Below are 24,118 nucleotides of genomic sequence, written 5' to 3' on the forward strand. Positions count from 1 at the left end.
TTCTTACAGTGGTCATGGGTCCTTGACTAGCAAAAAAGATCCCAGGAATAGTCTCCATGATAATGTACCATGATATCGGGAATGGTTTGACAATAAAGATTCAGAATTGGTACAGGTCTATATATGCTGTTTGGCTTTGGAATCAAAATGAGAAGAAGGAGCTAAAAGCTTGTGTGTATGCTTACACACACACACACAACCACATTTTAAGCAATTACTTAAGATGCCACACACAAAAATGTTGCCTAATAGAGGTGACATGTATTAACAGTTAAAAACTTGGACAGACCCTGAAGTTTTGCATCTGTCTCCTGAAGAACAGTCAGAGTGTATATCACACGTTAGTTTAAAAAGCAAATAAACCTGTGATCCAAACACATTATTTTCTCCTTTATGCAGTCTGTGACCTCTCTGTCTGTACATTCTAACACTGATCTCAAAACATTTTCTACAAAATCTTATTAATCTAGATTTCTCTTTCTTCAGAAATCAAATAATAAACCTCTCTGACACAAGATACTGTTATCTATTTTATATGGTATTGTTCCTTGTAATTTTTCTAAATTCTATTCTAACACTTTGTAGTCAGTTCTTTGTAGCCTTGAGCTACAGTAATCTTCTCTATAGGTGCTTAATAGCCTCTTTATTTCAGGGCATGAATTGTTATCCCTTTATCAGACAATTGGCTTGTTAGCCTATGATCCCCTTTTTGTGTCTCAGGTATGCAACTATTTGATAGTCTAATTACATAATGTGGGAGGTGCATTTGCCTACATTTTACTTTTGCATAATATACATTGCCCAAATGTTCAAAACTCGGATCTTAAAGGTAGGCTCTTAAATTCACGTGTAGGCACCTAAATAGAAGTAGTGTGGTTTTCAGAGGTATTGAGCGCCTGTAGTAACCATTAAAATAATTTTAAAATCTTTAAAGATAGAGAAAAAGGCTTTGTTTTAATCAATATGAAACAAATGTATAAACCAAGATTTTCAAAAAGGGGCTCTTAGGACCATATTTACACACATGAATACATGGTCTGATTTTCAGAAGTCAGTGGAAGTTGCTGGATGCTCAGTACTTATGAAAATCAGGCCACTTATTTGATTTTCAGGCCACAGATTTAGTTACCTGCTTTTTTCATTCTATGCAATTACTGGTATTACTGATGAACACTTGTGGGTTATGGTATCATAGTCAGATTAGTTTTATAACATAATGACTATGGTATCATATGACTATGGTATCATAGTCAGATTAGTTTTATAACATATTTTCAAGATTTCACTTCTAATATAGCTTTCAACATTTATGTTTTAGGAAACACTGGGAACACGTTCAAGATTGATCCAGTTTTAGGCATCATCACAGTATTGAAGGAGCCGGACTTGACAACAATGGGACAGTTTGTTTTGTCAGTCAAAGTAACTGATCAAGGTTCACCACCACTGTCTGCAACAGCAATTGTACGCATTTCTGTGACCATGTCAGATAATTCCCATCCAAAGTTCACACACAAGGAATACCAAGCAGAAGTTAATGAAAATGTTGATATTGGAACTTCAGTCATTTTGATCTCTGCAGTCAGTCAGTCTACATTAGTTTATGAGGTCAAGGATGGGAATGTGGATGGAGCCTTTACTATAAACCCATATTCTGGAGTCATCACCAGTCAAAAGCCACTTGATTATGAACGCACTTCCTCTTACCAGCTCATTGTTCAGGCAACTAACATGGCAGGCATGGCATCAAATGCCACCGCCAACATTCAAATTCTTGATGAAAATGATAACCTGCCAGTTTTTATCCTCTCCCAATACTTAGGCAGCATAAGTGAAGCTGCTCCTGTAAACAGTATAGTCCGGAGTTCAGCCAACAACCCACTGGTGATACGAGCCACGGATGCCGACAGTAATCAGAATGCTTTGCTGGTTTATCAGATTGTTGAATCCACTGCTAAGAAGTACTTCACTGTAGATTCCAGCACTGGTGCGATCAGAACAATTGCAAATTTAGACCATGAAACCATAGCCCACTTCCATTTCCACGTGCATGTTAGGGATAGCGGAAATCCACAGCTCACAGCGGAGAGTCCGGTCGAAGTTACTATTGAAGTAACTGACATCAATGACAATCCTCCAGTCTTCAGTCAGGCTGTGTTTGAGACAGTCTTGCTTCTTCCCACTTACGTTGGTGTAGAGGTTCTTAAAGTCAAGGCTACAGACCCAGATTCAGAGGTTCCACCTGAACTAACATACAGTCTAATCGAAGGCAATGTGGACCATTTTTTGATTGATTCAGGTACTGGGGTACTCACTATAAAAAATAATACTCTTTCCAAAGATCATTATATGCTTATAGTAAGAGTGTCTGATGGGAAATTTTACAGCACTGCTATGGTGACCATAATGGTAAAAGAAGCCATGGATAGTGGGCTCCATTTTACGCAAAGTTTTTATTCCACTTCTATTTCAGAGAACAGCACTAATATCACAAAGGTAGCTGTGGTGAATGCTGTTGGAAACCGTCTCAATGAGCCCTTGAAGTATGGTATATTAAACCCGGGGAACAAGTTCAAGATCAAATCCACCTCGGGAGTCATTGAAACAACAGGCATCCCCTTTGACAGAGAAAAACAAGAGCTATATGAGTTGGTCGTTGAGGCAAGTCGTGAACTAGATCATCTCCGTGTGGCCAGGGTGGTTGTCAGAGTTAACATTGAGGACATCAATGACAATGCTCCGGTGTTTGTAGGGCTGCCTTACTATGCTGCTGTACAAGTTGATGCTGAGCCTGGTACCCTAATATATCGAGTGACAGCCATTGATAAAGATAAGGGTGCAAATGGTGAAGTCTCCTATCTGCTGAAAGAAGACTATGGGCATTTTGAAATTGACAGACAAACTGGTAGTGTCACTTTAAGAGAAGCTTTCAACTCTGACTTATCTAATATAGAGTATTTAGTTATCATCCTTGCAAAAGATGGTGGTAATCCATCATTGTCTGCTTCAGTAGAACTGCCTATTACTATAGTTAATAAAGCAATGCCTGTATTTGACAAGCCCTTCTATACAGCTTCTGTAAATGAAGACGTAGAAATGCACACCCCAATTCTTAGCATAAATGCAACCAGCCCAGAGGGCCAGGGTATCATTTATATCATCGTTGATGGAGATCCCTACAACCAGTTTAACATTGACTTTGATACCGGCATTCTGAGTGTCATCAGCCCATTGGATTATGAAGTAAATTCTGTTTTTAAGATGACAGTACGAGCCAGTGATGCCCTCACTGGTGCTCGGGCTGAGGTCACTGTGGACTTAATCATTAATGATGTAAATGATAATCCTCCCGTTTTCGATCACTCGGCTTATAATGCCACCTTATCCGAAGCATCTTTGATTGGCACTCCTGTGTTGCAGGTTGTTGCTACTGATGCAGACTCTGAAAATAACAAAAATATACAGTATCAAATTGTCCAGGACTCCTTTAACAGCACTGATTATTTTCACATAGATAGCACAAGTGGCCTAATCCTGACAGCCCGTATGTTGGATCATGAACTATTACAGCAGTGCAGCTTAAAAGTCAGAGCAGCTGATAATGGATTCCCTCCACTGAGCAGTGAAGTTCTTGTTAGTATTTATGTGACAGATATGAATGACAACCCTCCAGTTTTTAACCAGTTAATATATGAATCTTACGTGAGTGAACTGGCCCCTCGGGGTCATTTTGTGACTTGTGTCCAAGCTTCTGATGCTGACAGCTCTGATTTTGACAGACTGGAGTACAGTATCTTGTCTGGAAATGATCGGACCAGCTTTCTAATGGACAGCAAGAGTGGCATTATAACTCTGTCTAACCATCGGAAACAGAGGATGGAGCCAATGTATAGCTTAAATGTCTCTGTCTCGGATGGATTGTTCACCAGCACAGCTCAGGTGCATATTCACATTCTTGGTGCTAACCTCTATAGCCCCGTGTTTTCACAGAGTATTTATGTGGCAGAGGTTAGAGAAAATGCTGCCCCTGGAACTAAGGTAATTCATGTAAAAGCGACAGATGGAGATTCTGGTATATATGGCCAAATAAACTACTCTATAATAAATGATTTTGCCAAGGACCGATTCTTAATTGATAACAATGGACAGATCCTAACCACTGAGAAATTGGACCGAGAGAACCCTTTGGAAGGGGATATCAATATATTTTTGAGGGCCCTGGATGGAGGTGGGAGAATGACTTTCTGCACCGTGAGAGTGATTGTAGTGGATGAGAATGACAATACTCCCCAGTTTTTGACAATAGAATACAGAGCAAGTGTCAAAGCAGATGTTGGAAAAGGTCATTTGGTCACCCAAGTGCAGGCATTAGATCCAGATGATGGAACCAATTCAAGGATCACTTATTCATTGTATAGTGAAGCCTCAGTTTCAGTGGCAGATCTGCTTGAAATTGATCCTGACAATGGATGGATGGTCACCAAAGGTAACTTCAACCAGCTGAAAAACACAGTTCTGTCGTTCTTCGTCAAAGCAGTTGATGGTGGCATTCCCATGAAGCATTCCCTTATTCCTGTCTATATCCATGTTTTACCTCCAGAAGCTGTTTTACCTTCCTTTTCCCAACCCCAATATTCCTTTACAATACCAGAAGACACTCTCATAGGAAGCACCCTTGACATTTTGCATGTTTTGCCAAGCCAGGGTGCTGTGTATAGCACTGTTAATGGTGAATTAGCTGAAAACAACAAGGAAGGGATTTTCATCATAGACCAAGACACTGGAATCATAAAGCTAGATAAGAGACTTGACCATGAGACAAATCCTGCTTTTCACTTTAAAGTTGCAGCCACCATACAGCTAGACAAAGTGGACATTGTATTAACTGTGGATGTGGAGGTTAAAGTGTTGGATGTAAATGACAACAAGCCTGTGTTTGAAGCTGCCAACTATGAAGCTGTAATAATGGAAGGGATGCCAATAGGGATTAATCTTATCCAGGTTAAAGCAGTTGATGCAGACTGGGGTGCAAATGGGCAAGTCACATATACTCTTTCAGCGGAATCTGATCTGGACAAGATCATGGAAGCCTTCACAATTGATAGCAACAGTGGGTGGATCAGCACATTGAAGGACCTAGATCATGAAAAGAATCCCACTTTTACTTTTGCAGTGGTTGCTTCAGATCTGGGAGAAGCTTTCTCCTTTTCATCCACCACCTTGGTCTCTGTCACTGTGACAGACATAAATGACAACACACCAGTCTTTGAACATGAGGTGTACAAAGGATCCGTAAAAGAGAGTGACCCTCCCGGTGAAGTTGTGGCAGTTCTCAGCACATGGGATGAAGACACGTCTGAAGTCAACCGGCAGGTTAGCTACCATATCACAGGTAAGAAACTTTCAAACCCCTTTTCTTCCTGAAACCTGCCGTTATTGAAGGACTGAGATTTAGTATAGATTGACATGAAAGATTTAGCAGTATGTCAGGTACATCTTCAGCTTGGAAGCAAGTCAGTTCTGTTTCTCTTGGATTTATTGTTCTCTTGGATTTATTGTTCTTAATTTGACCAGAATTTTATAGCAATTAGTGAAGCTTAGAGATAGAGAGAAAGAGATTTGTGTGTGTGTCACTTCCCGCCCCCCCGCCTACCCCTCCCCCCCCCAATTTCACAGCCCAGCACTTCATGCTGTGCTGCAATGTAAGGAGGTGTAACCCATCATGATTGATGTGTCAGCATGGGAAGGATCAGAACTTAATGTATCAACCAGAGAAAATAAACAGCATTTATTCTCAGGAGGAAAACCCTTACATTTCTAAGCACTTTTTTTTAATTAAACCTTTCCCCTTCCAGATAGGGGAATTTTCATTTAAACTTTCATTTAAAAATTCAATTTAAAAAATCATTATCTGTGGAAAAATTGATGTGCAATGTAAATTAGGGAGGGAGGAATACCACACTTTCCCCACTTACGAGAAGCATCATATCACAAACCAGGGAAGCAGTAACCCTCCTCACTGCTGTTCTGGTTAACGCTGTGCAGTAGGTATATGGTGTAAACGTTATTTCACTAATATTTTTTTCCAAGCATAGTAATATTGTTTGTTCCTATCATGCTATATTTATTGTCATTCTTTTTTTCCAGAGCAACATTAGATGTGTGTATGTGTTGGAAAAGGGAGATGGAGAGGGGAATGGGATGTGATTATTTTGTCTATGCCTATGTCTGTTATCTGCATTCTCCAGTACTTTTTTGGGATTAAGGTTTTGGTTCCTCCTGCCTCTCATCCTGCCAGAGCTGCTGATATATTGTAATGACCTGGTTATTGTGTGTATGCACCACTGTCTGCACTGGATAGAATTAGAACTGCTCCCAGTTTTGTCATAGACTCAATTCTGCTAACAAGTAATGGGCAAAAATAAGTCTCATTTAGCTCAAGTGGTGCAGGGGTTTGTGTATTTGGAGCTGGAGGATCTGAATTCTGTCCCTGCTTTTGCTGTCAAATGCAGAATGGCTGTGGCACGTGGTATGGTAACAATCGTGAAGTCCTATGTAACATGGATTTGTCATCATATACGTTCAAAATACCACAGGTTTCAAGTGATTTAATAATTCATTTTGACCATTGAAAAGAGTCTTTACTCAGTTGGAAAGTAAATTCTTCCACTCCTGTAAAGGCTAAACTGGTATATTAATAGTGTATCATTTAATAGTGTATAAGGACAGGAAGTGAAGGATAGTTTTGCGAGTAAAGAACAAAACTGGAAGGCAGGAGTTCTATTCCTGACTCTCCCACCCGCTTCCTGCTTCATTGTTCCTGTTCGTAAAACTGGAATAGTAATGCCGGTGTCCTATTGGTTTTGTGACAGTCTTAAATCTCCTGTTCTAAAGCACAATATAGATACATTATGTATTAATCCACTTCCTTTCATTTGAGAAAAATACCAGTTTAACAGCAGTCTCCTCCCATAAGACCTAAAAGTTTCAAAACTATCCCTTCCTGATTTTAAGTTGTCATAGAAAATTCTAAAAATACTACTACTGAAAAAAGCAAAAGGTTTAAAAGGCACATGTGATACACCATTGCAGTTGCTAGAACATAATACCAAAGAGGCTTTGCTATCTTCATTTTTTTAAGACATCCTCTTAGATATGGGAAATTGTAGAATGAAAATCATCCAGAAAAATTTAATTCTATTGGTTAAAAAACAAATGTTAAAATACAGTTGCATTTTCACTAATGAAACATTCAGTTCATACTTCGAGTTCAAAATGAGTTTTGCTAGTGGACTTAAACATTTCATGAGATCAAATTAGCTGGGGATTTTTTTCAGTGACTGTGTCATTTTGAAGGTATTTTGAGACCCAGAATATTGTTCTGTAAATACAGTCACGCCTGAGCCGTTCACTGGAGCAAGTATGGATCACTGAATTAAAGAGAAAAGAAAGTAAATGGCGAGAATGGCATTTGGTGCACTCAAAATAGCCTTTCATACATGTCCCTGAGGACATGTAACACACAGAAGGTGTGGAAAAATCACCTTTTAGATGAGGCATAAAATCAAAGCTCTAACCACTTGTGATGACTAAAGATCCCATAGTACTTTCCCCAAGAATACATCATTAATCTCAGTGTTCTGGCCAACTTCTGATATGGATAACTACACCGTCCTTGACTAACATGCCCCTCCCACTTTTAGTTTAACATAGATACAGTTCTTCAGTTCAAACCTGTTTTTCAGGCTTGCTCTGTGCTGGTAAACAGCTGCCATTTTCTAGCCCAGAGCCATTTGCATTTCACGGGTGGAAGAGTGATGCCTATTTGTCCATTTATTGACAGTCCTTGTAAAACAATTTGGGATCCGTACCAATGAAAGGCACGATATAAAAGCTGGCTGTTAAATATCAGCAAATCCCTGGCAGTGATAGCTGGAGATGGAAGGGACACTGTTGCTTTTCTCGTGAGAGCGCAATTTTGGCCAGTTGCATGCAATAAACCATGGGCCTTTTCATGTGGGTTACCGAAGACTTGTCAGTATTGTTTTAGACAAATAGAGAAGGTTTTCTTGGTGTTTGCAGTATTACCTACAGGACCCTGTAATTACTGTAGGGGGGAATGCCCTTGTTAGTGCAAATATTGCAGGTTTTGTAAAAGTATTTAGATATCTGAGGGCTTGTCTGCTTGGGGAAACTCAGGAAAGTTAAGGCAAATCACCTAAAAGGTGTGAAGTCACCTTCAAGGTGGGGGGGAAGCCTGATTCAAGGCAGATTAAGTTACTGTAAATTAAGGCCACTTTACTTCTTAATGAGGGCATCCACACACAATGTGCATTGACTTCACACCTCTAGTTGATTTACATTCACTTTCCTGAGTGTCCCTGTGTAGACATGGCCTAAGGTAACTGGACGTAACCACTGCTTGAGGCTGTTAAGATTGCATCCCTGTCCTTGAAGCTGCTGAGCACCCACAGTTCCTATTGAAGTAAGTGGGAACGGATGGTGCTCAGCAGCTGAGAGGATCAGGCCCTTAGTGAGGAGGCATGGGCTATAGCAGCTTCGAAGTGTGCCTGTGGAACTCAGTCTGACATCCTCAGTGTGGCTGACCTACCTGGTGAGGCGGTATGCCTAGCCCAGTGTCTGACTGACATCTGACCCTGGGCACGGGTGAGCTCGTTGATGCCCATCTCAGATGAGACTGAGGTGTAGTGCTGGTAGATCAGGGGAAAGCAACCAGAAAATGTGGCTGAGATTATAACTTTGATCCAGCAAGTCACTGGAGCCCTTGCCCGTGTTTCTGATTAAGAGAGGAGGACCCCTTATTCATCTCCTTTCTCGGTATTTTTTTTGGAAGGGAGAGTTTGTGTTGTTTGTGGTGAGTATTATTTTCTTTTTGTCTGTGTTTGTTTTGCATGGGAAGCTCAATTGGTATTTATTGAGTAATTCTGGGGTGGGTGGCACATTTTTATTTTTGCTTTGTGTGCATTTCAAGCACCTCTGGGCAGATCCTCAGCTAGTGTAAATGGCCATAGCTCTGCTGAAGTCAATGGAGACAGTAAACCAGAGCTGAGGATCTGTCCTTTAAGGTATGTAAAACACCTGCGGCTGCCCGTGTCAGTTGACTTGAGCTCACGGGGCTTGGGCTGCAGGGTTATAAAAGTGTAGTGTAGATCAGTGGTTCTCTGCCAGGGGTACGCATACTCCTGGGGGTACACAGAGGTCTTCCAGGGGCTATTCAACTAATCTAGATGAATGTTTCTCAACCTGGGGGTTGCAATCCTCAGAGGGGGTCGCAGGATGGGTTTAGGGGGGTCACAAGTGCAGGGTTGGTGGGGCAAGCAGGGCAATTGCCTGAGGCCCCACACCACAGTGGGTCCTGTGAAGCTAAGTTACATGCTTCAGCTGCAGGCGGTGGGGCTCAGGCTTCAGCCTCACTGCCGAGGCTCTGGCTTCAGACAAGACTCACAAGTGGAAAAACAGGCTCAAGTATCACACTGAAATGTAAGTACAATATTTATATTCCAATTGATTTATTTTATAATTGTATGGTAAAAATGAGAAAGGAAGTAATTTGTCAGTAATAGTGTGTTGGGACACTTTCGTATTTTTATATTTGATTTTGTAAGCAAGTAGTTTTTAAGTGAAGTGAAACTTGGGGTACTCAAGACAAATCAGACTCCTGAAAGGGGTACTGTAGTCTGGAAAGGTTGAGAACCACTGGTGTAGATGTTTGGGCTTGGGCTGGAGTCCAGGCTCTAGGATTCTCCCACCTTGTGGAGTCCCAGAGCCGGAGCTCCAGCCCGAGCTTGAACATCTATACTGAAATTCTGTAGTCCCACCGCCCAAGCCAGCTGACATGGGCCAGCCGTGGGTGTTTTCTTGTAGTGTAGACATACCCTTAGAGTCATTCAGGTAGCCACTTCTGAGAGCCCTGAGAGCTCAGGTATTTGCAGGAGGAGGTATACTGGCAGATATAAGAATATTGTCCTCAAAAGCTAAGGTGTGGTGGTGGTAGAATTTGGTGGGTTGTCTTTATCATTTGGGCAGCTCAATAAGCATGTGCACTGTATTACATTTTGTGTAAACTCTATTGGTTTTAATATGCATAAATCACCTACAGTTCCAGATAGGCACTAGACATTTCTAAATAAATAAATATGAAATCCAAAGAAAGAAACAAAATAAATTAACCACTCTAGTATGCACTACAAATAGGGAATAGTTTTCGCAGTGAAAACTCATGTGGTCAGCATTTAGTTTTCAGCTACTCTTTTAGTTGTTATAACTTACGTGTGTGCGCGTTAGTAATGATGTGTATCAAGATTTGTTTATTTGAGATCAACATGTTTCTGGATTTCATTGTATCCAGCTGTTTTTTCTTTCATTAAACTTGTGCCCAAGTTGGTTTTGTACCATGTGCTGAGTAGGGCATGGGGGAACAGGCCATTAGTCAAACTTCAAGTAACAAAAGATGAAAGATTATGCAGATTCTCTTAGGCCATGTCTGTACTACCCCCCGGATCGGCGGGTAGTGATCGATCTATCGGGGATCGATTTATCGCGTCTAGTGTAGACGCGATAAATCGATCCCCGATCGCCCTGCTGTCGACTCCGGAACTCCACCATGGCAAGAGGCAGAAGCGGAGTTGATGGGGGAGCGGCCGCCATCGATCCCACGCCGCGAGGACGCGAAGTAAGTGATTCTAAGTCGATCTAAGATACGTCGACTTCAGCTACGCTATTCTCATAGCTGAAGTTGCGTATCTTAGATCGATACCCCCCCATTATGTAGACCAGGCCTTAGCCTCAAAGTCATTCTAAAAAGTTGCCTTTATTTTTAGCTAACACTTCAGTGTTGTGACATTCAAAGCAGAACATAAGAAAACTGCCAGCAGATTTTAAAGAATCCATTAATACTTGTAGTCAGGAGGCGTCCGTTTAAAAATTCTACATTATTCAGAGTGAAAAACTAATTAATTAGAATGCCCTGAGGACACAGAATCTGCTTAACTATGTTAGTGGAAAAATTAATTAATCATTGCAGAATGAGATCTGCAGCAGGACCTACATATGAGTGCTAGAAAATGGTTCCATGAACCACAGCTTATTTTTATCCTTTCCTTTTAAGAATATTTCCCTGACAGTATTTTACTGTTTACAGCTCATTATTTCTGTGACATTTTATCATATGCCTTCAGTCTTTCATCAGCAAAATGTAGCACCAGTGCTGAGCAATGGAGAAAGGAAGGATAATGATAACCAAAAAGGAAGAGACATATGAATCAATCCTTTGATTCACATGTTTTCTGTTTATCACTAAGGTTTCTTGGTCAGTCAGATGAATCTTCTAATAGAATAAGGGAAAGAAATGTGGGATCTTAAAGACCCAAATATTTTATACATGCTCCCATAATTCACAGCGTATGATATAAAAGTTATTTCATGAACAACACAGCAGTAATGACTATAGAGTTGTTCAAGGCTGGTGTTACTATTAGCAGGACCAACCACCCAACTGATTAAAGATTTTACCTCTCCTCTTTACTTTGCAATGGGATATACATGAGGTGGGTATACTGCTTCATGTTAACTGAAGCTTGTTAATCATTTGCTTTAACCAAAGCATGTACATGTAACTCTCATTTACAGTGCAGAAAAGTATTGAATGCCACCATGAAGTTAAACACATATATTTAAGGCTGTTTTTTTATATTATAAAGAATTCTTGCTATGACTGGTTTGCAGCCAGCTGTGGAGAAAAATTATGCTTCTTTACCCGGATGCTGAACTTAAATGGAGATATTTTAATGTTAATCATTAAACCTTTCTTGATAGCCTGATTAGGATGTGCTTCATAGTTCAGTCAAGTCAGTGGACAGTGACTTGACTGGTCTTTGGATCCAGCCCATGTTGCATAATGAAATACAATGGATCCTCTTTTGGGGAGATCCATTTTTTGTCACAACACAGCTTCAGCAAGGGCCTGATTTGGCATGTCATTGAGCATTCTGTGCTTTCACAGAAGTCACTGGGAGTTCAGGGCCTTTCAGGATTGGAACCTGTGTCCAGTGGTTTGCTATAAACAGAAAATGGTTAAATGTTTGATATACTAATTTTATACTTGAATACAAATGCACACACTCAGTCTAAAGGTTCTGTAAAATATATGGCTGATCAATAATCTAAACATCTTTTAAATCACAAAATTATTTCTCAAATCAATTATAGGTTGGTACAAATAGTGTTGTCTAGCAATAGAGACTTAGGGCCAGACATCACTCCATTAATTTTAATGGAGAGAGGCCAGTTTGAAAAAGCTTGAATATTTAAAGCAAAAGAGCGGTGGGACCGAGTGTGTGCCCTCATTTTTTGGTGTTTGATATACACACAAGGCTTAACATATGCATTCAACCTTTCTGTTCGGGTTTAAGTTTGCTGTGCCGCTGTAGTACTTCAATGAAGACACTACCTATGCTGATGGGAAAGCATAGGTATTGCACCTCCCCCAGAGGTAGTAGCTAGATCAATGAGAGATTTCTGTCATCCACTTAGTGCTGTCTACGCCGGGGGTTAGATCATTTTAAGTGTGTCACTCAGGGGTGTAGATTTTTCACACCCCTGAGCGATGTAGTTATACCAACCTAATTTCATAACGTAGAACAGGCCCCTGAGAGACTTTATGGAGAACTGGCAGAGTTATGATATCTGAGATGCTAGGTAGTCACACCTAATTAAGTGGTGTGATCACAGGGGGAGAGTGATTTTTTTTATTCTGACCGTTTATAACTTTTTCTCTTTTCTATGTTTTTGTTAATGCCTATTTTCTAACATACTCACATAAATAGTTGGGAGAAAAGATTAAAAACCTGCCTTTTCCATTAGGGGCCAAGAGATCTCACAACACACATCTAAGACACTGAGTGAGCCCTCCAGCAAAGCCAGGGAACACCAGACTTTACGTTCTTGATATTGCTAGGGAGAAAAAAAAAATTAATGAAAAGACACCATTTGGGCTGCCTTTATACATCACAAAGAAGGAGGGCACAAGCCCCCCCGCCCCCCCCCCCCTTTTTTTTAACCTTTGCAGTCTCCCTTTAAGAGAACAGTAGCAAACTTCGCCCAGTGGGAAAAGCTTACATAACGGGTTAGCCTGAGTTGTAATTTGCTCACTGAAACAATGTGGGGCATTTCCGTCTCCCCATTCAATTCATGCAGCATCTGAGTTCATTATAAACAGATGCCATTCTGCCTGAATATGGTGAATGTATACATCTAGTTTTACAGACCAGGCATGTTCTAGGAGCTGTACACACAGATAGGAAGTCGTGATAACCCGACCCGAAGAATTTCCAGTCTAATCTGACAACTTAAAGACAAAGGTTGGAGAACAGGCTACATCAAAGGATGGTAATTGAAGGTGATCTTCTTATAGAAGAGTTAGGGGATTATACCATTTCAAATGCAGGTGTAAGTAAGCATTAGAAATGTTATTGACAAAGAACCATGCCCTTTTTCACATCACTTTTAATTCCTTGTATCCTTCAGTGTGTGAAATAACATTATTTCCTTCTCTGAGGATGATGGGGACGAGTCTTTCTCTGTACAAGCTGCTTTTCTCTCCATGCAATTTAATGATGTGGAAAAGTAATAGTGCCAGGCTCGGTGTCAGTGTTTCAGCATAATGCAAAGCTGTTCTGCTTCACCTCCTTCACTCCTAGCTGGCTTTCGCTAGCTTTCACTCTCTGATAAATGTGATCTAATTGCAATGCTTATCTTTCAACTGCTCTTTAAATGACCCCTCGTTAGGGCTATTTAATACTAATGTGTCTTCCTGGGTCATGTAAACTTTTTTTTTAAAACTAGAATCCTAATGAGTATAAGAACAGCACAGCTGTATGATAAAGCTTTCATTAAAGGATTCCTTAATAGAACCTACTGCCATTCCTTGATTGCATAATCAACAGCTAATGAAATTGTCTTGGTAACAAGAGCTATAGTGTATTACAGCCTCTCTTGAGACTAAGTGGAAAGACAATTGTACCATCCTGAGAAGACTATTGATTGTTCACAGTTTGAATTTGATTGCCCTTAAGGAGAACTAAACGAGATCATCTTGAGCTCTGCTAAACGGATTTTGTTTTCTTTCGATATTAGTGTTCTACTTTCATACAAGGGACCACAAATGCCCGGGAGCATAATCTTATTACAGATTTCCAAAGTTTGCCAGTTTGAAAGCACTTATCATTGTATGAGGAGAAAAGATAGCTACTTACTTGTGGCACCTTTAAGCTGCATCTTGTGTTTATGTTTGAATGAGTGCAAAGTTCTGATAGGCCTCCATTGCCTCTTGTAGGAGGGAATCCCAAAGGGAAGTTTGCCTTGGGACTGGTTCAGAATGAATGGAAGGTTTACGTGAAGAGACCACTAGATCGGGAAGAACAAGACATTTATTTTCTGAACATCACTGCTACCGATGGCCTCTTTGTAACGCAAGCTGCTGTGGAAGTGACGGTCACGGATGTTAATGATAATAGTCCTGTCTGTGATCAGGTTAGTCAGCAAATTTTAGTTGTGTAATATTTTACTGGACATAAAGATTTCCTATAAAGTTCATTATTATTTATCATTGCTTTCCAGTTTCATTTCTTTTCATTTCTTAGCTGCATTCATGGTAAGTTCTTAGTTCAGTGGCCTGACGTGTTCTGGGAGGCACTGGTGGGAGCAGATAATTTCGCTAAAGCAGGTGGGAGTAGAGTGTTTTAGAGAACATAGCAGTGGAGCTAGAGGAGCTAGGCCTTCTCCACGCTGGTAGTTTTCTTATTGTGCAGTAAGGTTAGATTATTGTTGGTGCAGCTCCTCTAGTGGTAACAATGGTGAGAGGATTAGTATAGACCGGGCACAGGTAGCCTCTGGCATTTTAACCACCATGATATCTAGACCTACTCTGAGCACAGATGATACCGTGGTAAAATTACCTGTGTCCTGTCCTTGCGCTCCCACATTCACCGTCAAGGGTGCAGTTGTTCTGCTACAGTAGTGAAATGAGGGGAATGTTCAAGGAAAAGTCAGGGTAGACAGTGTATAAGGTGTGGCTGCCTTTTTATTCCTAACACCTTTGCAGTCCTATTAATGCTTTTAATTGTTATTGTGATACTTAAAAAACTTAAGAACTTATACTAATGAGTTAAGGTTCCTTAAGAAAAGTTGTTTCTTTTGTATAAAAATGTTGAAGATACTTGTAAGTGCATGCACCATAGAGAGTAACCATGCAAAATGATGTTTGTTCAAAGATAATATTAACTGCTGCTCTTGCATCCCCTATATTTTGTGCTTTTGTCCCTAGTTTGCATACACAGCATTATTTCCTGAAGACATTCCATCAAACAAAGTCATCCTTAAGATCAGCGCCAAGGATGCAGACATCGGATCCAATGGTGAAATTCGCTATTCGCTGTTCGGGCCTGGGAACAATAAATTTTTTTTAGATCCAGAAAGCGGTAAGGTGACAAAACTTTTGTCTCTGAATGACATTGCTAACCCCGGCCACCAGTTGGGGCCAGAGTTCTCGCCAATTACTGCTAATGCATTTTCCATTAAAGTGTCACATGTGGAAATCTGAACTTCTGCTGTCAGTTTATAATATTGCAGGCATTTATGTCCACTTTGAAGGTGACAGTTATAGGACAGTAGAGGGGAAGGAACCCCTTTGATAGCCACCTTGGATATTCCATCCATTGGGGAGGATTTAACCCTCCTGTTTCCCAGCAAGACCTTCAAACCAGTTGTGGGCATCAGAGGCCTTGAGCTGGAGCCCACTTGGTATAAAAGACAGGGAGCTGCTGGCAGAATGTTTACAAAAAGCCTTCAGCTTTGGCAATCATTTCTTCCACCCGTGTCTAAAATAGCCTGAATGTGTCAATCTTCAGGACATGTGGCAAGGACTATCTTTTCATCCAGGCTTTTGGGGAGGAAGGGCCATGGATATAGTATTTGTTAGCATGTTGGAGTGTTGTGGGGGTATTGCTGATTTGATACGTGGTTTAATAACCGGAGGCAACTGCATCTGGTGGTACTGTTTTGTTACCATAAATGATAGAGGTTGAAGCAGTGGGAGGTTTTTAGTATTTTAAAGGTGGGTTATTGTCCCCTATCAGAAAAAAGTGTAATGCATTTAAATATGGGATCTGGCATATAAAAGACTAAATCAGTCCTGCTGGCTAGTACCAGATGCTTTGCTGATACGTAAATGGTTGAAGACTATTTATTTGTTTTATAAGAAGCAGATAATATTTAAAACTTGTGGAATATGAACAATCTACCTTATGGTTGCTCTTAATGCCCATGGTCAGACCTGTGTCCTTTCATTGGTCTATAACGTGTGTGTATCTAAGAATGAGAGATCTGATCTAAACTGGAAGGCGCAGGCACCCACTGAGACGCTTGAGTTGTTTTTTGGCAAAGATCAGCATTATGGCCCTTTACATTTGATTATCTCTGCTGTCATCAGTAGATTTACAGTGCATTTATGTGTTTAGAAATCCAGAGAGCCATGGAGATTATGAGAGTAACCAAAAGGCAGACATGAAAAATACTGTTTATTATACTCTCAGCCATGGGTGAAATTGTAGGGCTTTGAAGGTCATCCAGATTGGCTTATGCTACTGCATTTGTACTGGCAGTTAACTATGGTGGATAAACAGAAGTAAAAATGAAACTTTCAGGATTTTGTATTCTTTTCAGTGATGGATACTGTTGTTGTTTCTTTTTTTTCCCCTCTTTTTTTCTTTTAATTCCTGAAAAATATGTGATCTTTCTGGTACTTACAATATCTAAAAATGGATATTCTGTAATATTATAATGATGATCACTGCTTGTACCCAATTTTAGGTGAGTTGAAAACCTCGGCCCTTTTAGACAGAGAGAAAATCCCTGTGTACAACTTGATTGCCAGGGCAACAGATGGCGGTGGCAGGTTCTGCCAGTCAGAAATCCACCTTTTTCTGGAAGATGTCAATGATAATCCACCAATGTTTTCTACTGATCATTACACTGCATGTGTCTATGAGAATACAGCCACTAAAGCTTTGTTAACAAGAGTCCAGGCCACGGATCCTGATGTAGGTAAGTGAGCAATATTACTAAGAATAACTAGGAAAAATGCATGGGTTGGTGGAATTGCGACAGAGATGGCACCTTCCTCTTCCCTGTTTCTCTCCTTATTCACCTCTTCTGCTTTTCCTTCCTCTCCCCTTTGTTATCCCCTTTGCTGCTGCCCATTGTTGAGTGTGGCATGGTGTCATAGATGTATAAGTATTGCAGTGGCCAGGGAAGTCTGTCATCACCATATTCTTATTGTAGAGGTCACTGGTAGCAGTTATGATGAATTTAGGGTTAAGTTTAAACTCTTGTGCTATAAAGGTCTCAAGTTCTTTTGGAGCTGAAGTTCTCCATGCCTGTTTTTGTGTTATGCATGTAGTATAGTTATATGCCAGTAGAAATCTATTGCTGGGTAGAGAAATATAGGTCTTGATACATCACAGCTTTGTTATAATTTTAGTCTGTTATTGTTTACACTGGAGATACTCTGGTTATTTTCTTACTGGTTTGTTTTTTTTAATTTCAGTCTTTTGTTATGTGAAGAACTTAATCATGAAATCTAGGCACGATTTTTTTGTCTTGTAACACAAGTATTAATTTGTAAAAGCCTTTGCTCTTTTTCATCTAATTTGTTTCAGGTAAATAAATATAGAGTCTGACAGTTTTTTCTTTTCTCTGCTTTATTTTTGGGAGATGTTTTATGAAATCATGGCATGAGTGATGTTACCTACAAACCAGGATCTTCCACTGAATAGAAATACTTTTTGTTCATATTTTTCTGAATTATAATAGATGCTGGTAGTGTCCTCTGTTCTTAAGGTTGCTAGTTTAAATTTGCTGCATTCAGTAAAGTTAAATAATAAGCTGCAAACATTTATTACTTTATCTATAAAGAACACATTATGCTCCTTGGTTGAAAAATCACAATTACAGTTTATTCTACTGCCCAGTAGTGCAAAACAATTACTGTTAGTTAGCCAATACATGTGTTGCAAACCCAGTGTTTTTATTTTCCACTGCTGTTTTAATTAGTTTTTTTCTCATGTGTATGAAGTGACATTTAAAACAAAAAAAGATAGCAAAGAATTTGAAATAAAAGTTGTAAATAAATGTTTGTGCTAAATCAACTTTACATAAAGAGATGATGAACTATTTAAAAACAGAGGTAATTGCTACATTCATTCTCTTTCTGAGACTGCATATTTTTATAGAGGTGGATATGTGATGACAAATATGAAAGGGTATATAGACTTCGTATTTAGAGCTGTAAATCATAGAGGGATGTGTAAGATGCAGGGGTTAATCTGGTTTGAAACTGATTTTAATACAATTCAGTGTTTTATTAGTCAGCACTAAAAAAACATATTCCCATTGTTGTGGAAATGAGTGAATTAGGATAGGATGTTTTTTTCATAACATACAGTAGTTAAATCTCTGTAGAGTACTGAAAGCCCCCACTCCCCTTGAAAACATTTGTGTAGCTTGTAATGAGCCAAGGAACATATTTTCCACGGTGCATTTTACAGTCAGTGTCAGCATCTGCCGACTCCTCTGCTATTTCGGTCCTTGAAGCGCCATGTACTCTACCTGTAAGGAGGGTGAGTTGTGACTTAGAGAACACGCACCCTTTTCAGAAGAATGAAGAAAGGAATGCCAGCATGGAGAACATAGAGAGAAAACGTGAAAGACAAGCCATGTGGTGGGCTCCAGGAACTCGTCCCACTAAACATAATACAGCATATGGGGGAACTGGCATTATATAGAATGAATGTTTGGTCACATATTCTTAGGATAATTAGGGCAATTTCCAGGCAGTAGGAAGATTCAGTGCCGCTGCTCAAGTTATTGAAGGTTTTTGCTGTGCAGTACCTGCTGCTCAGCGTATTATTTGAAACAGGGATGTGCCTTTGCTTTCTTCTTAAGGGTTTGATCATGAAATGTGCTGAGTATTTCCTAAGAGACCTTTTGAAATCTATGAGAGGTGAGGGTGTCATGCTGTCTGGAGTAGCTCACAACTGAGAGTGTCAGTCTCCGTTCAGACTGTCTGCCCTGTTTTCTAACACCCCAAACTGGTGATTCTATAATTAGATTTCATCAAGCCAGTAACAACTGTGCACTGCTGGATTACTATATTAATCTTACCATGGAGCCAAAGACAGTCCCCTGAGGCTCTTTAGTGCATCTTGCCACCCAGACAAACTGGTCTAAATGATGAAAAGTTATTAAAACCAAAAATCACCTCACATTAGGACACTCCTGACCTCAAAGGGCCAGTCACTTACCCCAGGTCAAAGGATACTCTTGATCTCACACCAAAAACAATGCTGTAGCCAATTTCTCTAGTAAACTAACTAGAGATTTATTAGCTAAGAAAAAGAAATTAAAGTTACTGAGAGGTTAATGTAGGTAAAATACATTATAGGTGAGTCAGAGTTTGTAAGTCCAAATGATTAGCAGAGGTGTAGTAATCTCCTGATTTTCCATAGGTCTCTCAGGGTTACCCAAAACAGCTTTGGGGATCTCTGTCTTGTATCTGGAACACCCCCTGAAAGTGTCCAAACAGCTCAGAGATACAGGATTGCTCCCAAGGTACATTCTCTTAGCTGTTTTCCCCAGAAAGCAATCTGGCACGTGTTCGCATCACAGCATGGTTCTGTAGATTTCCCTTTGTTGAACGCAAGAGCCCATGCTTTGAAGTTTGCATGCTTCTCATTTACAGTTCTAAGGCTTCAATCCTGGTGAACTTTACAGAGACATACATAATACATTTAGTTAAGCCATCCAGCCAGTCTTTCATTAGTTTTCATGAACAACGTGATAGCCAGAAACAATCCTTCATTAGTTTTCATGCAGTTTTACACGTTAAGTAAATTCTCATCTAAACGCTAATACATGCTTTGATCTAGGGTTAATTAAGTACAGTGATCTATAATGTAAAATATAATGTAATAACATTCAACAGGTTACAGATAAATGAAGACAATACCATCACATTTCCTTTTTAATTATGCCAACCCACAAGTGAATTGGCCTGATCACATTACAATGCCTTTTGACACTCCTTTGATTTCTATTAGCATGTGAGTGAATTAGCCTGCTGCCTTGGTGGGTATTGGCAACCTGCTTGACAGCATCACAGAGTGTACTCAGCACTATGCAGGATTTGAACCTAAATTGACTAAGGGCATGGCTACACTGGAAACTTCAAAGCGCTGTTGTGAGAGCGCTTCCGTGGCAGTGCTTTGAAGTGTGAGTGTGGTCGCGCGCGAGCGCTGGGAGAGAGCTCTCCATGAGGGGATTAGCTCCCAGCGCTCGGAGCCTGTTTACACTAGCGCTTTAAAGCGCTCTGACTTGCTGCGCTCAGGGGGGTGATTTTTCACCTCCCTGAGCCAGGAAGTTAGAGCGCTATAAAATGTAAGTGTAGCCAAGCCCAAACACATGCTAGAGGGGGACATGAATGGGAGGGCTCTGCTTTCCAATTTCACAACTTTCAGTCGAAGAGAATTGCTTTGGATAACAAGGAGCATATTCCAATACAGTGCATAGTTCAAACAAAGGTGGATGGTCCAAACTGTGAATTAAGTGGGCATCTGGAAGAAAGGGGAGTGGCTACACAACTCGCTTTGTTACACTAAAATTATTGATTTTTTTAAAGATAAACATATAGCATTGCTATCTGCCCTACGTTTACTGGAAATTCCTGATTTTTCACGGAGCTCACCCGTATCATACAAGCTAGTGAAATAACCCACCATCCTGCCGTTGTAGATAGAGTATAGAGGCTTTGGGATCTGAGCTGCAACTGGTTGTACGGTGTGGCAGAGAGGCTCTGAGGTTTGCAGAGACACCATAGCAATCTGATATGTGGAATCTGTTATGCAATGTCTACCCTAGAGGGAAACTTGATGGACAAATCTAATGGGAGTTAGGTGCCTTGACGCTTTCAAAAATTCTACTACTTCCAACTAGGCCGGCACCTATCTTCATCTTCAGGTGCCTACACACCTCTAGAAATCTGGTCCCTGGAGCGTTAACATTTGTGGTGACCAGCTGGCAGATCCAGTTCTCCATTTCCCTCATCCAGTACTGGTGGTTTTGGCAATTTATTGAAGTCTAACAAGATCCTTCTAGTCAGTCTTTTAGCTGATCGGTCTGTCATGGGAGACGTATGCTAGAGGTACCATTCAGCCATCATTACGGTTTCTAAAAATTGTACATGATAATTTTCTAATACAAAAGTTATTGTACCCAACACCAAGGTAGCTCCTTATGATGAATAAAGATAAGGGCGATAATTGCTGAGTGACTGGTGATCATGACCAGAGAACACTGAATATGGACAAGTAGAGGACAGTTCCAATCAGTACTATAAATACTTGGTGCTTCAAAAGGGGTAATTTCCAAAAGCTGAGCAAAATTCATTGAGATAAAAAAAATATAGATAGAAAAATGTGTATGAAAAATCAAAGTTCTTTAAAAGAATGTATTAAATGTTCAAAAAAGCTGTGTTTCCACAATCAAGAAAGAAGATAACTTTGGCTAAAAACCCATCCCAGTTCAGTGGCAAAATGAAGACAAAAATTAGCAATAAAAAAAGTATATAAAAAATAGAAAAGGAGGATAATAGAAATCATATAGATTAGAAGTTATGAACAGCAAAAAATTGATAAGGGAAACTAAAGTCATCAGGAAAATATCCATAGCTGCCAGGGCTAAGGATAGAGAGAATTTTTTAAATATATTAGGAACAAAAGAAATCCTAATAACGTTGTAGGCCATTTACTAGATAGCTAACTGTTAATGATGCAGATAAGGCAAAAGTGATCAACAAATATTTCTCTTCCGTATTTGGAAAGAAGGAAGATGATGTGCTCATGTCACATGAGAACCATGAAGTACTTTCCAGTCCATTCATAACTTAGGAAGATGCTAAACAACATCTACTAGGGGTAAACACTTTAAACTCAGCAGACCTGGATAACTTGCAACTAAGCTCCCTAAAGGAGCTTTCTGAGAAGATCTCTGGCCTGCTGATGTTAATTTTTAATAAATCTTGAATACCAAGGAAAGGCCAGATGACTGGAAGAGTGCTAATGTTGTGCCAATATTCAAAAAGGGCACGCAGAATGACCTAGTTAGCTATAGGCTGGTTAACCTGATATCAATCCCAGGCGAAATAATGGAAAAGATTATATGTGATTTAATTGATTATGAAATAAAAGATAGGAATATAATTAATGCCAGTCAACATGGATTTATGAAAAATAGGTCATGTCAAACCTGATTTCATTCTTTGATGAGATTACAAGTTTGGTCGATAAGGGTAACTGCATAGACTTCTGTAAGGCATTTAACTTGTGACTGCACAGCATTCTGATTAAAAATTCAAACTATACAATATCAATAAAGCACACGTTAAATGGATTAAGAACTGGCTCTTTGATAGATCTCAAAAAATAGCTGCCAATGGGGAATCAGCATTGAATGGGGATATTTCTAGTGGAGTTTCACAGCGTTTGGTACTAGGACTGAAGCTATTCAACATTTGCATCAATGATATGGAAATAAATATAAAATCATTATTACATTGCATCTTCCAATGTTGGTGCACAGGGCGGAATCTAGTCTTTTCCTTTCCTTTCTGTTATTTGCTGCTGCTTCCACTGTTCTATGGTGTTGAGATAGATTGTTCTGCCCTTCCTCCTAAGAGTTCTTCTTGACGTTTCTCTGGGGTACCCTCATTTCTGCACACCAGCTGGTTTCCACTTGACAGCTTCATGTGGGAGTCTGAGAGTTGGTATCTGGAGTAGATATGTCCAGTGCTTTCTTCTGATTCTAGTGGAAACAAGTTGCTGGTTCGTAATTTCTTGGATCTTTTCATTGGTGATGAAGTCTTTCCAACCAGTGCCCAGAATCTTTCATAGGCACATATTTTTAAAGGCATCTAGTTTTCAGTCTAAAAGATCTTCAGTTCTTGCAGCCATATGTTAGCATTGATATTGTGTTCGAATTGAAAATTCTCAGTTTTGGTTTGGTGCTGTATATCATTGATTTCCATATGTTGTTGAGTTTAGTAAATACTGAAGATGCCTTTCCTATCTTTGATATCCTTTCCTTCTTGAGATCTCTGGCCAATATGGTGCTGCCCAGGCAGGGAAGCTGTTTTCCTTCCTTGATATTTTTGCCGTCTAGCGTGATGTTACTGTTTGATGTCTGGGTTTCCAGTACGTTTGTTTTAGCATAACTAATTTTGAGCCTTACGTGGACTGCTGTGTTTGCCAGATTGACTCTCTTTGTTACTTTTTGGGGATATCACTTAGTTTCCCACTATCATCAGTAAAGTGTAGCTCCTCTAATCATATGCTATCTACTGATTCTATACCAGTGTTTGTACTCCAAATCATAGGCGCCGACTCCGTGGGTGATCCAGGACTGGAGCACCCATGGGGAAAAATTAGTGGGTGCTCTGCACCCACCGGCAGCTCCCCACCCCACCCCAGCTCGCCTCCACTCCGCCTCCTCCCCTGAGCGCGCTGCTGGGTCCTGCTTCTGCCCCCTCCCTCCCAGTGCTTGTGCCACAAAACAGCTGTTTCGCACAGCAAGCCTGGGAGGGAGTGGGGAGGAGGGGGAGCGTGGCGCCCTTGGGGGAGGAGGCGGGGCCGGGACGGGGATTTGGAGAGGGATCCAATAGGGGCAGGGAGGGGCGGAGTTGGGGTGGGGCAGGGGCCGGGGGGGGCACAAGCACCCACCGGCGCCAACAAAAGTTGGCATCTGTGCTCCAAATGCACTTCTTTACTATGCCGTTTATGGCAATGCCAAACAGCAGAGATAAAATGAAGCCCTGTTTCATGCCAGTGTTCCCGATGAGCCACTCTGTAGTCTGGCTTTTCATGCTTACAGAATGAAAAATCACTATTTATAAAATTTGTGGATGACTCAAAGATTGGTGGCATGGTAATAATGATGAGGACAGGGCAGTCATATGAGTAATCTGAACCATTTGGTAAGCTGGACCCATGCA

The 24,118-nt window shown here is 40.3% G+C and overlaps 1 protein-coding gene across 8 annotated transcripts in view; it reads left to right on the forward strand.

The window, feature by feature from the left end:
- Positions 1-24,118, forward strand: part of FAT3 (FAT atypical cadherin 3) — a 544,317-nt gene that overhangs the window by 432,417 nt on the left and 87,782 nt on the right. For all 8 annotated transcript variants that reach the window (XM_043528746.1, XM_043528786.1, XM_043528740.1 and 5 more), the window contains 4 exons: positions 1,319-5,392; positions 14,354-14,550; positions 15,344-15,497; positions 16,888-17,121. In XM_043528746.1, the coding sequence (XP_043384681.1) occupies positions 1,319-5,392; positions 14,354-14,550; positions 15,344-15,497; positions 16,888-17,121 (4,659 nt within the window). The remainder of the gene's footprint in view (positions 1-1,318; positions 5,393-14,353; positions 14,551-15,343; positions 15,498-16,887; positions 17,122-24,118) is intronic.

Source organism: Chelonia mydas, chromosome 1 (assembly GCF_015237465.2).
Source record: "Chelonia mydas isolate rCheMyd1 chromosome 1, rCheMyd1.pri.v2, whole genome shotgun sequence".
Taxonomy (NCBI): Eukaryota; Metazoa; Chordata; order Testudines; family Cheloniidae; genus Chelonia; species Chelonia mydas.